General features: G+C 37.6%; 1 protein-coding gene across 9 annotated transcripts; it reads right to left on the bottom strand.

Annotated features, from left to right (window-relative positions):
- Positions 1–38: 38 nt before the first annotated feature.
- Positions 39–14,048, bottom strand: LOC144643220 (5-hydroxytryptamine receptor 4-like). Of its 9 annotated transcripts, XM_078502409.1 has the most exons (4): positions 13,969–14,048; positions 10,202–10,323; positions 4,170–4,261; positions 39–1,457 (listed from the first exon to the last, which is right to left on the bottom strand). In XM_078502409.1, the coding sequence occupies exon 4, from the start codon at positions 1,404–1,406 to the stop codon at positions 417–419; it is 990 nt and encodes a 329-aa protein (XP_078358535.1). In that variant the 5' UTR covers positions 1,407–1,457; positions 4,170–4,261; positions 10,202–10,323; positions 13,969–14,048; the 3' UTR covers positions 39–416. The 9 variants fall into 9 exon arrangements, with proteins under 9 accessions (XP_078358535.1, XP_078358534.1, XP_078358536.1 ...); XM_078502408.1 differs by lacking the exon at positions 4,170–4,261; XM_078502410.1 differs by lacking the exons at positions 4,170–4,261; positions 13,969–14,048 and adding an exon at positions 12,270–13,044.
- Between the last annotated feature and the right edge of the window lie 1,704 nt (positions 14,049–15,752).

Genomic DNA, 15,752 nt, shown 5'->3' with positions numbered 1-15,752 from the left:
CAACTAACACCACAGTATAGTTTTTCACAATACTCATTTATTTACCTATAACAGGCAACACAAGTACGTATGAGTATGACTGCCACCTTAATTTGGGTAAAATGCTTAGCGCACGCGCACGGTTGATACGAGGGCCCTAAAAGGGTGGTTCGCAGTACGTTGCATGAATAAGGGACCACATAATCTCATATCATCATGCAATTTATACAATTTATTTTGAAAATATGACTCTGAACACGACTCGAGTAGGTTTAAGGAACGCACTGAGTTATTAACTAGTACTTATTATAAGGCGTTCTATCTTCCTTTTTTTTAATGTACGGTTAACGATTTTACCTCCGCGATTGACTATTTCTTGCCACTTTTTAACACATTATAAAAAGTCCACTTTGTGGTCTCTTCGTTACACTTCCCGATCAGTTAAAAGAAGACAGCTCTGATTGTGGAAGTTGCGGCTTGGGTTTGAAGAATGCCCTGCAGAGCATTCTGACCAGAGCTCTTCGTATTTCGGCATTAAACAGGAATAATAATATTGGATCCAACGCTGAGTTCGTGTACATCACGCATAAGAAAATGTTAAAATAGATTGGACTGATTTTTCCGTTGCCGAACTTGTGAACAGTCTGTACAACGAAGAACGGAAACCAACAGAGTATGAAAATTCCGCCAATCACGGCAAGGACTGCAGCGGCTTTCAAGTCCTTCCGTCTTTTCCTGGTCTGTTGGTACAGCGTACTGGCCTGGTTTTGAGAGTCTATTTGTAACGCGTGATATCGCGCGATCAGGTAAATTCTCACGTACGACACGCTCATAACGATGAACGGTATCACAATCACGAAAAGCCACAACGCCAGGAAGAAGTACAGCACTTCGGACATGTAATGTTCTTTAGAGATCTTCCCGCTGCGACAGATCGCCTCTTTTTCTCTCCACATGACAGGCGGGATCGCGAGACAAAAACTTGCAAGCCAAACCACAGCTAACAGGATTTTGGCCAGGTACGGCGGCATTCGGTCCGAGTAATTCAGCGGCGACGAAATGACGAGGTATCTGTTGATGGCAACTGCTGACAAGCTGAACACGGACGCTGCGCCAAAAAGCACCCCAAGGGGGGTGGTGAAGTAACAGATGGTGTAGCTCGGGTACCAGTTGCGGTCAAATCGTCCAAGGATGGTGGTGGGTATCTTCAACAAAGCGTTCAAGAAATCTGAAGTTGCCAGGCTCAGTATGAAGTAATAATGAACTTTTTGCAGGAGTTGCCTTTTGATGATCACAGTCACCAACAAACCGTTCCCGCCCAGAGCTGTGACAACTAGTAATGACAGATACGTGATAAGGAAGATACTGCTGACCGTCAAAGTGGGAGCCTGGGGAGGAGTTGATGACGTCGAGTTGTCGTCAGCCATGACTTCCCTTTATCTTCAACGTTTTAAACCGTGCGAAGATCTGGAATCGCGCTAGGAGGAAATGGAAAACACGATTTTTTAATTTACAGCAAAACATATATGTCCCTAGTACATACTTAGGACAAAAGAATGTTTAACCGATTAAATGACCCTAATTAAATTGGTAATATTCAGATTATTAAAATTTTCTCACTCAATAACTTCCATCTTCTGTTTATTGTTTTTCTTGGTCTCGTCTACAACACCCCTCCAAAACCCCTCACCCCCATCCCCTTCGGCCCTTACCATTTGTGGAGAATCTGTAGCTTTGAGTAATTCGAAAAAAGAAAGGAACGAAAGAAGATCGTTGTGTTAATAAACACAGCATTCTTCAAGTTATCGAGACGCATTCGTTTTTATCGCTTGAGACTGCCTTAAAGTAATTAGCTACTCAAGATCTTTTGCGCGAAAGGTTTAAAAGAACAATATGGCAGCTATACCTTACATGGCGTATTTTCCGATAGCATTGATTTGATCTTTTACAATCGTCGCGTTAATTCTGACAAGAGTAGGAATGCGGCTGACCGAAGCTTGTTTTAAAGTACTGTCTGATAGGTCTTTGGCCAGTTAGCTACTTTAATTAAGTTTCACGTTTGTTTTTATCCTTAATAGACCTCTTAACCTCCTATGTTAATTGTCCATTTCAGATCATGTGACGTTCTCTGGAGAATTGTTCCTTTATCTTTCTAAAAGTAACGCATTCATTTGCAGGTCAAAAACATTGAATAAGTGAAAGAAATAACTCAGTCTCAAGAGTGACATTTCATGATCTGAAATTGATGATAACAAACAACGAAGCTAAAGAGGTTTATATAATCATAACAGACTATGTCATTAACAGAAAGGATTTTTCACATAATGCATGCGTAGTTATCCTCGATAGGTTAGGGTTCACAGCATAGAAAGAGCTTGCGTATTTCTTGTACGCGTATACGATTTTTGAGCGAGTTAAGTGGAATATTAGCGAAACAGCTTTAGCAAGCCACTTGATCAACTTGATCCGTAGACATTCATGTTGGTTGACTAATGACTCAACTATTTGGGTTTTACTGTTCGTATAAGTTGCTAAGTTAAAATGACCTTATCTGACTGATTCCCTTTCACCTCTTGATTCGTTCTGAAGTGATTTGAATTCAAACAGATGGTTCTCGATGTACTTAAAGAACTAAATTTTCCCGAGGAAAACACAATTTCAGATCCTGGACGTAATATTTCTGTATAACACTGATTTACTCCCTACATTATAATTATGCAGTACTTTGAGAAAAGCTTAGAACTGTTTTGGATAACCAGTATATATTATCATGCACAGAGAAAATCATACGGCAAACCATGTAATCACGATTAGAATTTTCAAGTCAACAGGACAAATTTTCAATGCTACTTTTCTTACAAACCTTATATGCAGACGTTTCTGGTAGCAACATTAAAGTACAGCGTGCAGTCTTAAAAGTATTCCCATTAGCTTCCTAGACGTGTTTTCCCGGTCCGCCAAAATGACTTGTATTCAGCAAAGAGTTAATTTATGCCCTAAAATTGATGGCCTAAAAGGATTACATGCTGAGATGTGCATTTTCGTTTCAGCAGGTGTATTTGACGTCAAGCCGATATCATCTTTCTTCACAATGATACAGTTTTATTAATACCCTTCAGGGGGCTTTAATCATACCATTTTCTGGAGCGAAAACTATCTGCCGCACAATAAAACCTCAAGGAGTCAGACAATAGCTATATTGAAAATTAAAAGCCATCTTGAAAGAATATTGTTTAAGAATGTTTGTGTTGTTCTTTGACACTGTTCAATTTAACTGTCATCTGCTGTTGTTCTTGGTTTGAATGGTCTGTGATCTCATTAATATTTTGCATCGAGATTGCGTTTTTCGAAAGTGGAATTTGAACTGAAGATTTACATATAAAAAATTCAAAAATGTATTGTTCAACATTATCAGTATTTACTGATACTGACATTTTCTCGAATATTTTTTCAGCACTACTTTTCATATAATATTTTATTTCACAACGTAACTTCTCATTTTTTAATACCGAAATTCAGTTTCGTTTCTATGCATTTCCTCGAAAATAAAAGAAACACTGTAAAATATGGTAAAATTGTAAAATGTAAAACACTTGTACAAACTTGTTTGCTACTCCAAACTATTCAGAAATGGGTGCAACTTTCCCCGTTCCGTGTAACAACGGTTGAAATACTTGGCCGGTTGGCAACAGACGTTCACTGAAAATGCCGTTGAAAATTCTTGGGAAAATTGCTATGAAATACCGACACGTCTAGTTATATGAAAATTCACTTGGTCGTGGGGAACCAGCATTGATATAAACTATCTTGCTCATTTATTTCCTTGTTTCAACTGAATAATTGACATTCTACTTTCGTTGTATATTTATCACACCGACTAGCGGTCTCACTGCAGTCGAAACTGGTGATGGATGCAGGTCATCCGAAACAACATGTTTTTCAAGTAAAATCGTGTGTTTCTATCTTGAGATTAACTCTTTTTCTTAAATACTGACATTAGAGTCAATCCTTTCGTTCTCACGATTCACATTTTAAACGAGGAGATTTGGCAGTAACTACCTAAATTTGAAAAATTGAAAAAGCGGCTAATGAAAGCAAAACTAAAAAGTTATTCAGATAACGTTTTTAAAGTAGCTCTACATAAACCACCGGCAACATCGGTAACTTCTGACTGATTTATGGATTCTTACCTTAGAGTTTTCGTTCAGTCTTTTATATTGTGTGTATGTAGGGCACCAGGAATCGAACCTCGAACTGATACAGTGAACACTCTTAACAACATCTGCAAGTTATTTTCAGATAAGTTTTTGAACACTCACTGCATGAAATAATGTGAAAATCTAATTTTGAATCGCATTTAATGTATGAGAAAAAACATAAGCTTTTCCAGGTGTTCACTCAAAGCTCATCTGTTTAGTATGGGCATTTAACAATGAGATAATGGACTTTCTCGGGCTAGGACGTCAGGTGCATTTGTTTAATGCGAGTTAATGCGTTTGCGTTATTCTGTGCATTTCCAGTTAGACGATACCGATATTTTTAGGAAAACGCTTTTATCTTTGGAAATGAAATACATATGCATAAGCTCGCTTTAGATTTAACGAAGTAACAGTTGTGCAGACAAGTCTTTTTTAAGTTAATGTGAGATTGATGTTTATAAGACCGTAACGGGATAGTAAACAGTTTTAACATAAGTATAGGACTAAAAATATTACTAAAGCATGAAACGTCCTGCAGTTACCAGAATTAAATTTATGCATAAAAAGTTATTTAGTTAAGTGCTTATTTGCTTAATGATTTAATGTTACGCTTCTCTTTAATAAACAATAACTGATCCCAGCATTTTCACTGCTTTTGCACGGAAACTCCCGTAGGAACCTATGGTTGTAAATTTTTTTTTTTTAATAAAAAAAATTATTCTACCCCCCCCCCCCCCATATACCCCCCCGGGGGAGGCCCCACAAAAAAAAAAAAAAAATCATAAACCCCCCCCCCCCCCGAAAAAACCCCCCCTCCCCCGGAGAAAAAAAAAAAAAGGGAAAAAAATTTTTTTTTTTTTTTTTTTTAAATAAAAAACATTTTTAAAAAAAAAACCCGGGGTTTTTTTTAAAAACTTTTTTTTTATTCCCCCTATAAGCCCTCCCGGATATAAGCCCTTCCGCCTTATAAGCCCACCCAAAACCCCTTACGAAGTTGTATAAGCCCAGGGCTTATAACCGGAATTTTACGGTATAAGAGTTTTAGATTAGGTTATTAAACATTCAGTGTGTAGTATAAAAATGATAAAGGGAGTAAGATACCGAGATAAATTTCAAGCTGACTAAATAAAACTGAGTCTCTCGTTCACTTCAGGCAAGGATTATAGCGCTTATTGCAAAACATCACGTATCTGTTGTGAAAGTTGTTAAAAAAAAAACTCGAATAAAAAGATCAGGCAAAGATTCGCTGAAATCTCCGGCAAAAAATATTAAATAATTCATATTCTAGCAATCACCCAAATTAAAAGGCCGTTGGCCAAATATAGATCAAAGGAGACTAAACAAAAAGCCCGTTGGTCTTTTAATTTCAAAAGTCTTCAGACAACTCTCCAGCCAAAGGCCGAATAGGCATATAGGGAATTGAGGATTTTCTCTTTAAGACGGGTTCTAAATGAACTTGTTGGTGACAATAGCATCAGTAATCTTTTGGAGTTAATCAAGCTTGTTCACTCTTAATTTCTTCAATCAAATATGGCACTCTTAAAATTAAAATTAATTTTTGGGATAACGAAATGTTTTCTTTTTTTGGCATCAAAACAGAGCATATCGCAACCTCGAATCTTTTTCATTTCAGATGAGTTTAAACGAAGCCTTTTTGCTATTGTCAAAGTTCTTTCAAATTTCCTTTATTTTGACTATTTTATTGACCGTCATGGCAACATATTATTTTAATAAAACAAAACGCATGTTGAGTTTTATCGTAATCAATTTAACGACAGTGTTATTGTGTTAAGGTGTCTTTCGCACAGAACTAACAAGTGTACTAGAAATAACCTACCATTAAAACCGGTGTTTTTTGGTGTTGAAAACTTGAAGTTGGCTCTTACCACTTTTTACACAAGAGATTCTTCGCAAATCCTTTGGTGTACCTTGACAACCACAGACCGTAAGCATAACAAAATTGATCGTGTCAATATATAAACGGTTTTAAATAGTCGGTTTTGGATTATGACGGAGGCTGTCTTGCCTCGATTTCCGCCGCTCTCGCAGTAATCAAACCTAAGCCTGTCAAGTCTTGTTGAAACTTACCAACGTACCATGATAGTGTAAGGATGCATGCATCACAGCATTAAACTGTAGAGACTATTTTCCCGATCGCCGATAAAGGGTTAAATTGTAATGAGTTTTTCTTACAATTAAAAATTGTTGCTCAATATATATTTTTTAGTTTTCATTGTTGGCCTAGTTTATAGGCAGTTTCTTTTAATTAAAAGTGGCTGACTGCTGTCATTTTTGTTAACATAATCTACGATTCCAATATTCGCAGATAAACTTTTTTATGTCCACAGCCCCTGAAATACATTGCGTTTATTAGTTTTGAATGGATTCTTGAGTAAATAATTATGTTGCAAGAAACAAAGTATTAATTTGATTACCAGCGGCTCAATTTGTGCGAGATCCGAAGAACCTTTTTTCCTCCGATCAGTGACAAGCTATAGCTGTGTTTTTGCAAGGGCCGAGAGTTTTACTAGAGAAGTCGATCACAACAGTTTTGTTTCGTTCAGCTTTTAGCTATACAAACTAGTAGCGGCGCTTGTGACTTTGGCTGTTTTTCACTGAATCATGAAATTATTTAGTGAGCTTAAAGTTTAGCACAAGGCCGAGTTGCAAAAACGAGACAAAGAGTAATGCCGTTTCAAGTGAAAACTATTGATCTGGCATGTCCAGTTAAAAGTAATTGTAAACTAAAATCACCTGTAAGTTTTCAAGTCGCCATTTTCAGGAATTTCAGCTATTAAACGGTCTGCTCCCAAATTCCGTGCCAAACGTTTTTGGCTTGGAGAGCTGGTAGCTGATAAATGATCGGGGGAAACGGCTTCTTCTAAAACCGCTAGCCGCATGCCACTCAAATTGTGTGATTGCAATTTTTGTATAGCGGCTAAAATAATTATCATAACAAAAACATTGCCGATGAATCTCTTAATTTAGCGTTATCCAAGCACTCCCTTTGTTTTTATTGACATGTTTTTTAATTGCGTTGATCATAATTAATCGAATGAATATATGATAGGAGAACATTGGGGTTTTTTCTTTTTCTAAGTCTTGGACCAAAATTAAATTTCCCAATTTGTTGATTTTATTCATTTATTAAAAACAATCATTTCTTGGAGGTTATCCCAAATTCGCTTAGAAGGTAAGGAATATAAATTCATTCGTGCTTTGAACAAAGGATCTGAAGAAAACGCAGCGCTTCAAGTCGACTTCAGAATTGTGTATTTTACGACTTCGGCCGCTATTGAAAGCGATATTGTTCCCTTAAGCGACATGGTTATTAATTACACTGTCTGACAGTAGAGTGATGTTTGGCAGTTTGGCAAAGTGGCTGGTAAAATCCATTTGGTCTTTTGTCATTTTTGACTATCATGACCACAAAGTAATGTTACTTTTTGTTCGGTCCATTAGTCAGTACTTAACTTTTAAACAAAGGAAAAAAGTCATCTTTTCAGTTTAAATTTATACATTTTCAATTACCAGTATGGCTTTTTTGCGATTGAACTTGGTTCGAGCGCTGTAAGATTCGATCGTGAGCTCACAATCACCCAATTTTGGATTAAAAAAAAATAAATAAGGCTTACTGTACGTGGGAACGCTGGATTTCGAATTGACGTAAGGTTTCGTAGGCAATCATTTCCTTGATAAGAAAAGTACTTTCGCCATATTAATATTGATGTGAGTAAAGAATGCTTGTCTAATAACAAAATCCTTTTTTTCGGTTGCTTTTGTCAGTAATTATCTCTTATTTTAAGGCGGCATTTGAATTGGCAAACTGTCATAAACATTTTGACACGTCATTAACACTTTTTTTGCAGTTTTATTTGAAAGCATTGGCCCTTATGCATGTTACGACTACAATTTTACCGTGCTCGATTCGCAACTTTCGGGTTTGGTTTAGTAGCTATTTACTTCATGGAGAAGTCACTGCAGATGTGTGAAAGTTACTGTCATTTTAAATAGAAACAAGAACATTGAGAAGCTAGAAGCTAAAATCGGGCGCTTGCCGACGGTCAGAACACAAACCGCTGAGCTGAGGGCATAACTCGCATACTAACGAGACCACGGTCCCCTAACCCTAACATTTGGGGGAACTCTGGCCCGCCTCCTCTCGCCACCCTCCTCGGCCCTCCCCTGCTCCCGTCACCCGCCCGCCCCCCCCCTATACTCCTTTCCCCGGGACCCCACCCCCCCCTACTAAATTTTTTTTACCACCAACCTCCCCTTCCACCCTCTCCCTTATAATATCAATATCTCCCTTCAACCTTTTTCTTCAGTCGCTCTACTACCCTACTCCTACCCTACACCCATTCCATTTTACCGGAGCCCACACAACAATCACAACCTCACACTTACTAACTTCAAACCTTTCTCGGGCCCTTTTGTGGTCTGGTGTCCTCGCTCCGCTTCTCTCACCTTCGAGATGCAAATACGATAGGTAGTGTATGGTGGGCGGGACTGGCCATCTTTATTTTATTAGCTCGGGCTTTTCCGGTCGTGCTTCCTGTTGTGCTGCTCTGCGGTTCCCTGCGTGGGGGTGGCCGGTGGCCAATGGAGTTTTATTTTATTATTGCTCGGGCTGCCGGCGTGTGCTGTTGTGCTAGCTCTGCGAGAATTTCGTTCCTGCGGTTCTCTGAGGTAAGAAATAAGTACGTCAAAGTGGCCGAGAACTGGGCCAAGGTGGCCGAGAACTGGGCCCACAAATGGAGCTTTTATTTTTATTATTGCTCGGGCAAATTAATTTTTGACCGGTCGATAGCTTTACACCAAAAAGCTGAATATGTGCTAGCTCTGCGAGAAATTTCATTCCTGCGGTTCTTCTGAGGTAAGAAATACAATTTACGTCAAAAGTGGCCGAGAACTGGGCCAAGGTGGCCGAGACTGGGCCCACAAATGGAGCTTTTATTTTTATTATTGCTCGGGCAAATTAATTTTTGACCGGTCGATAGCTTTACACCAAAAAGCTGAATAATGTAGCTAGCTCTGCGAGAAATTTCGTTCCTGCGGTTCTTCTGAGGTAAGAAATACAAGTTTACGTCAAGTGGCCGAGAACTGGGCCCCAACTGTACTTTGCACCGTAAGCTTTTCTCTGTCCTTCCGCCGAAGCAAAAAACACAACCTGATTACAATTAACCCAAAAGTCGACCAAGTGTGCCTGCAACGATTTCCTGTCAAAACTAAAATGAAAACCATTGCGGTATGCGTCACCCGTAGCGGTTTTGTAGCAACCCCGAGCTATCCCCGTCTTTTTGGCCGCGCCAGGAGACTACGCTCTAGGACGACCAAAGGGTAAACCTTAAATCGGCCACGCCCGATTAAAAACCTAGGGAATTGGAGCCACGATTTTTTCTTAACAACGAAGTCTGGCTGTGTTTTTCGTAGTTTTCTCGTCCCAGTCTCCCCACGCTTTATCTTTAAAGTTCACTTGTAAATAACTGCTCACGAAACCGGGCGAGAGAAGAGCGGCCGGGGTTTTCTGATTCTTTCAAGCGCGTATTGAAATGTTTTGTCTGTACACAAAATGAAAATCAACCATGTTTTTCCAATAGATTATTGAAATAATCTGGGAATACTTTCAGAAATCCAAAAGCAAAGTTCAAATGTTTTTTTTTCTGAAATGAAAGGAAAGAATACACTGTTCTTTTTCCCTAGAAGGTTTATTACTAAAAGAGTCACATCTTTGCAGACAGACATCAAAAATTGTATTGATCAAATTTTTTAAGGCAAAAAGGTGTACTTGAAAGTGACAACATTTTCTTATCCTGTTTTCGTTTTTGATTGCATGTATGTCTATAAATTACTTGCTTTGTTATAGGAGAACCCTTGCGATTTTATGAAATATGTGCTACCCGCGCGTCGAAAATTGGGCAAAACGGCGAAACGTTATGAAGAAAATCTTAGGACGTGTGTATCGGAAAAGCGTACAATCTGTTACCTTAACTATGAAAATAATACAACTGAACACAACTTACGTTATATTCCGTTCCTTATTCACAACTTCCCTCTCGCTGAAGAAGCACGTCAACAGGAACTCAAGAGCATGGAATTACCCTGTTCAGGCTGTCCTGGGTTCGGAGGAGATCAAGGGAATTTCCTATGTGGAAACGAAACGTGTTACATTCGTTTGGTTGACAGCTACATGAGGTTTCACAGTGGAAATTGTCATGCGTGCAGCTTATTAGATTCATAGGCTTTCTCGCTATCGAAATTAACATTATAAATCATTGATATTTATAAAACCGGCATCATTTAGAATTTCGGCCATTACTTTTATCTTCCGGGTGTTGAATTTATCATTTCTAACCTTCATCAGTTTAACCTTGTTCCTTGGAATTAATTAATAAATACTTGATTTGCTTGAAAATTAATTTTATTAATGTTTTTTTTTCCTTTTGAGTGAAACGATGAAAAGATTTCTTTTCGTGAATTATTGTTTTTAATCGACTGATTAGTGTTTGTGGTAAGATTTATAATTAGCTGGAGAGAAAGGCAGAAAAAATCACGAGATAAAAAAAAAGATTACACAAGCCTGTTATTATCTTTGTGCAAACGAGTGATTTGTTTGGTCAAATCCGGTGTCATAAGATAACCCAAAAATAAGCACATTCAGAAGGAAGTTTGATGTTTTTAGACTACTAAATTAATTTTAAAAAGCGCTTAGTAATTTTGAAATTGTTCAAAAGCTAGGGAATCATAAAATTTTCGTTAGTTCGATATGAATAAGAATTAACTGTGTGTGCAAATTCCCTTTGAGATTCCAGCCGTAATAGTACCAATTAATACGAGGATTATCAGACTAAGCTGAAATAATCTTAATTAACAGACCTGAAATCAACAAGTAATGCATTGCAAATGACTTTTCATCAAACGTGTGATAGAATTTTTGTTATTAACATTAATAATACTTTATAAAACGAAGGACCGTAATAAAGGCCAAAAATCCTAAATTAAAATTATATAAGCCTAGTGCATATACAGTTGCTAAAATATTGTTTTATGTGTGCATAGTTAGCAGCTATGCATGTGCGCGTTTTAAGAGGACGCTGATTCATGGCAAGCTGTCTTTCATATACTTCCTTGTTAACAGTACCATGTTCAGCGCTCATTGGAGATTCTTGATACATTATTTGTTTTGCGTTTTTTTTCTATCTTTGGATGAGAGACGTCAGTTTTTTTTCTTTCTTTTTTTCTTTCATTTCGGCGTGTGTCGCCTTCGTTTATCATGTAGGGCACGTGGTGAGAATCCGCATGAACGTTGGCCTGGCTAACTGGCATTGTTTCTTGCCTGTTTCCTTTTTGGCTAATTAGGGGAAGAAGGAAAGTGTTTTGCTGTCTGGACGGTTTCTGGGAAAAAGTGTCAATGATGCGCATAAACTAGACAATATTGTTTCCATTTTGGCTGAACTGGTCAACATGTGTTTCTGAAGTAAAATGTGTGTCCGAGAAACAAAATTGTTTTTGACCTGAGGCAGAAACACTTTTTGTTTCCAAGAAGCAAAATTTGTTTCCGCAACATGTTTCCTCAGTGCGGCGTGGCTAAAGCGACATTGCCTCCGAATCAATATTTCCGCAACAACGTTTCCTAGTTTAGCCAGGCTTTAACATAAGAAGTTCAAGATCAATTTCTCCCTCAGTTCCCCTGGAGTAGCTTTCGTAGCGATTGCATATAAATTAATAGCCGGTGGATTTCGTTAAGGCTCCACAAACTGAGGGAATTGTTGCGGAAACATCAAAAACAATATTTTCCAAAACTGTTTTCTTGGCTCGCCAACGAGAATGCATGTACGGATGCAAATTGTTCTGAAAAGAAGCCACAATTATTTTGCATTTCTTGGAAACAAAATTTGTTTCTGCAACAAATGTTTCCTGTGTGCGCAAACAGGGAAACATTGACGAGGCCTCTGATTGGATGATGTAAACACGGCTGTGACGTCACTTCACAGTGCCTTCAGCTTTATATAGAACGGAAATGGAAAACTTGCCCTCTCCGTTTGTTTCTCCGTATACTGAATTGCATGATATTTTTATATTGTTAGTTACCTTTCCACTGTGACTTTCAATGTATTGCTCTCCCATTTTTTGTTGAACCAGCTTGAAATAGTCGGACCTATTACTCTTTTCCTAACCGATGATCAGGAAGATTCGCTTAGTAAACTTTTCTATATTCCAGACTAGTGGAGAATAACTGCCTGCCTAAAGGTTGGCTCTCATATGATCCCCTCGACTGTTTCTATCGCATCAATCGTTTGCAATTACTGAGACAATCGGAGGCGATCGAAGCGATTGGAAGCGATCGAGGGTTTTTCATATGACCGCCCCGATCGCGCGTAGACCTACGAAAAACAAACATTTTAGCCCTAGATCCAACACAATAGTAGCCTTCAATGAAAGAGCAAAACTCGTGACTTCTTATCTTCTTCGATAATGCAGTTTTTCGGCAAAGAAAAGAAAGAGAAGCTAGAAGGATAGAACACGGGCGATCCAAGCGATCGCGTCGCCCCATCGCCGCAGACGTTAGCGATCGTCTGTGTAATGTTCTCATATAATCGCCCCGATCACAAGAAATTTTTGAAGTGACAGAGACGATAGAAACGATTGGGGCGATTATATGAGAACAAGCCTTTACCTTTTATTTTAGAATTCACTCTCCGAGTGAGGATCCTGGTAAACCAATACTCTAGCGCCGATAAAGGGTAGCAAGCCGCTCTGATTCAATTCGTTATGCATAGCTGGATCAGATGAAAGCGAGCACCGACGTTAGGCCAAACTTTTACCTGACTACAAAAAATTAAAATTGACCGACATTTTAACTGAACTTTTGGTATCCACTTAACCTCCAAACTGCAATATCCTAACTGACAACTTAACTGAAGTGATCATGATTTTAACTAACAAATTATACCTAGCCTATTCGGCTGTCGCCTTACTGGCGACAGCCGCGAGCGGCAAAAAAAGATAATTAACAGCAATAAAAGAACCCAGTTGTTTTTACTCAGAAAGTTCATTTACCGTCCAGACTCTTTGCAAATTATGTGTGCTCACAAAAAAATATTGACAACACTGAATATTCACTTAATTTACTCATTGACAGCAGCTAGCCCTGCAGTTGTCTCTTACGAAATGCAGATCATCAGATAAATGAAGATGACACAAGATTTGAAAAATCGAAAATGGACTGAATGAGAACTGATTTAAACCACAATATATAAAAAAAAAAGGATTCCAAATTTTCGCTTCATTAGGAATCGTTGATAAGTTGAAAGTCTTATATTAAAAAAAAAAAAAAAAAACAAATATTCTAAGCGGTAGATCAGTAAATGTTAGTGGAAGGCCAAACATGAATCATACCTTTTCAAAGTTTTTCAAACAAAACAACTAACTTCGGTGGAGATGGCATCAAAAGTATGACGTTAAAATTTAACCGTAAATCTCACAATTTTTTTTAAACGCATCAACGTTACAAATCAATGCTGCACGAGAAATATCTTAATTAATATCGGCAAAAATAAGTTCCTCCACCTTCCATTATGCTTTGTGCAGTTTTTTAAGATATATAAAGAATATATTTTCCTTTCTTTAGTTCAGAAAGAACCGATCTGCTCAAGGAGCAGCGAAAAATATATTTTTTTTGAGTTGATTCGAAATTTGCATCTACAAATGAATTTTATAACACATAAAAACTGAAATATCTCTTGCTCAGTCGCAAATTACCCTAGGTCTATACAATAAATATATTTACCCTCAGTGATATCGCGGTATTAACTTGAATGTGAATTCTCTGCCTTCTGATCCCGAAAGTTGCCTGAAACTGGTTTCATGTGCTTATACTTCGCTGCATCTGCAGAAAGCCCGAATAGTGTTTTGTCTTCATCAGTATAACGGATGTTTATCAAGTAGGAATGAGAACCAATTAGAACATTGCTGTTAATTATTTAAAGGCAGGTGAACTGTGAAACTTGGCTTAAAAAATGAGCAAGACAAAGAATTACGCCTGTAATTGAATATGAATTTTTTTCGATGACGAAATTTAACCCGAGGCTATTATTTTAATTTAAAAAATAAGTCTTAGTTTGCGTTCAGTGGTTTAATCGCACTTAGCGCATTGTTTCTAATGTCAATTTATACATTGTCTAATCTTATCCGATTATTCTGCTATACAACTAAAAGCACATGCAAATTGAAGATAAATTTCGCAATTTAACCTTCGATTAAATTCAACATGGCGCAGCGAAATTTAAATGCAAGGCTTTTAATGGCACGAAAACAGGAAAAAGCATCGCAAAAAATGAATACTAGCAACTGAAACATCCAACAAGCAGGGCTTATAAACGTCAAAATAGACGAATGGTTAATTATTTTCTTTAAAAGTCTTCATAGTTCATCCGGCTCTATTAACGCGTTTGCCAAAATGAAATCCGGCGACTGAACGAGAGAGGACAGCTGAACAGGACAATTATTAGCCATTTGTGATTGAGTTTTAAATTTATGCCGGGTTTCTACGTTTGTTTGTTGCCAAACAAACGAAAAAAACGTTGTTTAATGCTTTGGCTGCATGTGTAGCCTTGGAATCATAGCAAAATCAGCTATAACTTTATCAAACACTGTCAGAAAAGTATTATAACACATTATTTTTTGTTGTTGTGCTCGTAAAAAGTACAAAGCTATGCTAATGGAAGTGCTCCAAATTCCGCGTGAAAATTATGCTACAAATTCCAGGTTTTTTAAAATTAGGCTCATAATATCCCAAAGCCCAAAAAGATTGCCGGACACAAGGTCAACAATTGCAGATATTGACTGGAAAGTTTTTTTAAAAATTAAAAGTTTGATGTCGGCAGCCAATTTGCGCTTCTTAGACCGAAATGTGGGCCTGGGTACAATATTATGTTGCGAGAGGATTTGCCGTTTTCCAGTCATTTTACGTTTAACCATATGCATATTAAACACTCTAAAAACTGTTATAAAAACCAACAGCAGTTCTTGTCCAAGTATAAATTTCATTTAATTATGTTTGGGAATTATACTTTGAATATCGCCGTCTCTTTCTACATTGGTACATCTATGTTTCATCATTACCAAAATTGTTCTTTAGTAGCCAAGCAACATTGAATTGTTTGTAATTTCCTTGGGCTTCTGTTCTTGTAAATTACTGAGAACTGAATTATCTTGGTATTGCTCATTTCCAAGGACATTTTGCCAGATAATCATGTAATTTCAATATACTATTATTCGTTTCTTAAAGCAATTTCCCAAGTAACTGGAAATTTTAATTTCTAAAAGCTTTCCATTCTTAATTTCCTAAGTTTGTTGCACTCTGTACGTGACAGTATTCGCCATACCCGAAGATTAATGATAACTTAAAACTATACAATCTTAGTAGAAACTCAGTCGAGTTCTATTGGAAATCCGCGAATCTGATTCAGTGGTTCTTGCATTATTTTCTATTTAACAATAAGACGGCAAGATCGATACCCAGAGACCGATCTATTCAACAACATGTTTAGTAAAAGTGTTTTATTTATAGTT

This window comes from Oculina patagonica, chromosome 2 (assembly GCF_052425735.1).
Source record: "Oculina patagonica isolate OP01 chromosome 2, crgOcupat, whole genome shotgun sequence".
Lineage (NCBI taxonomy): Eukaryota > Metazoa > Cnidaria > Anthozoa > Scleractinia > Oculinidae > Oculina > Oculina patagonica.
The sequence above is the reverse complement of the archived record's forward strand: the minus strand, read 5'-3'. Positions and strand labels throughout refer to the sequence as shown.

What these genes read in the sequence shown, in the direction of transcription:
- LOC144643220 (XM_078502409.1), bottom strand. Translation starts at nt 1,406, where the DNA reads ATGGCTGACGACAACTCGACGTCATCAACTCCTCCCCAGGCTCCCACT.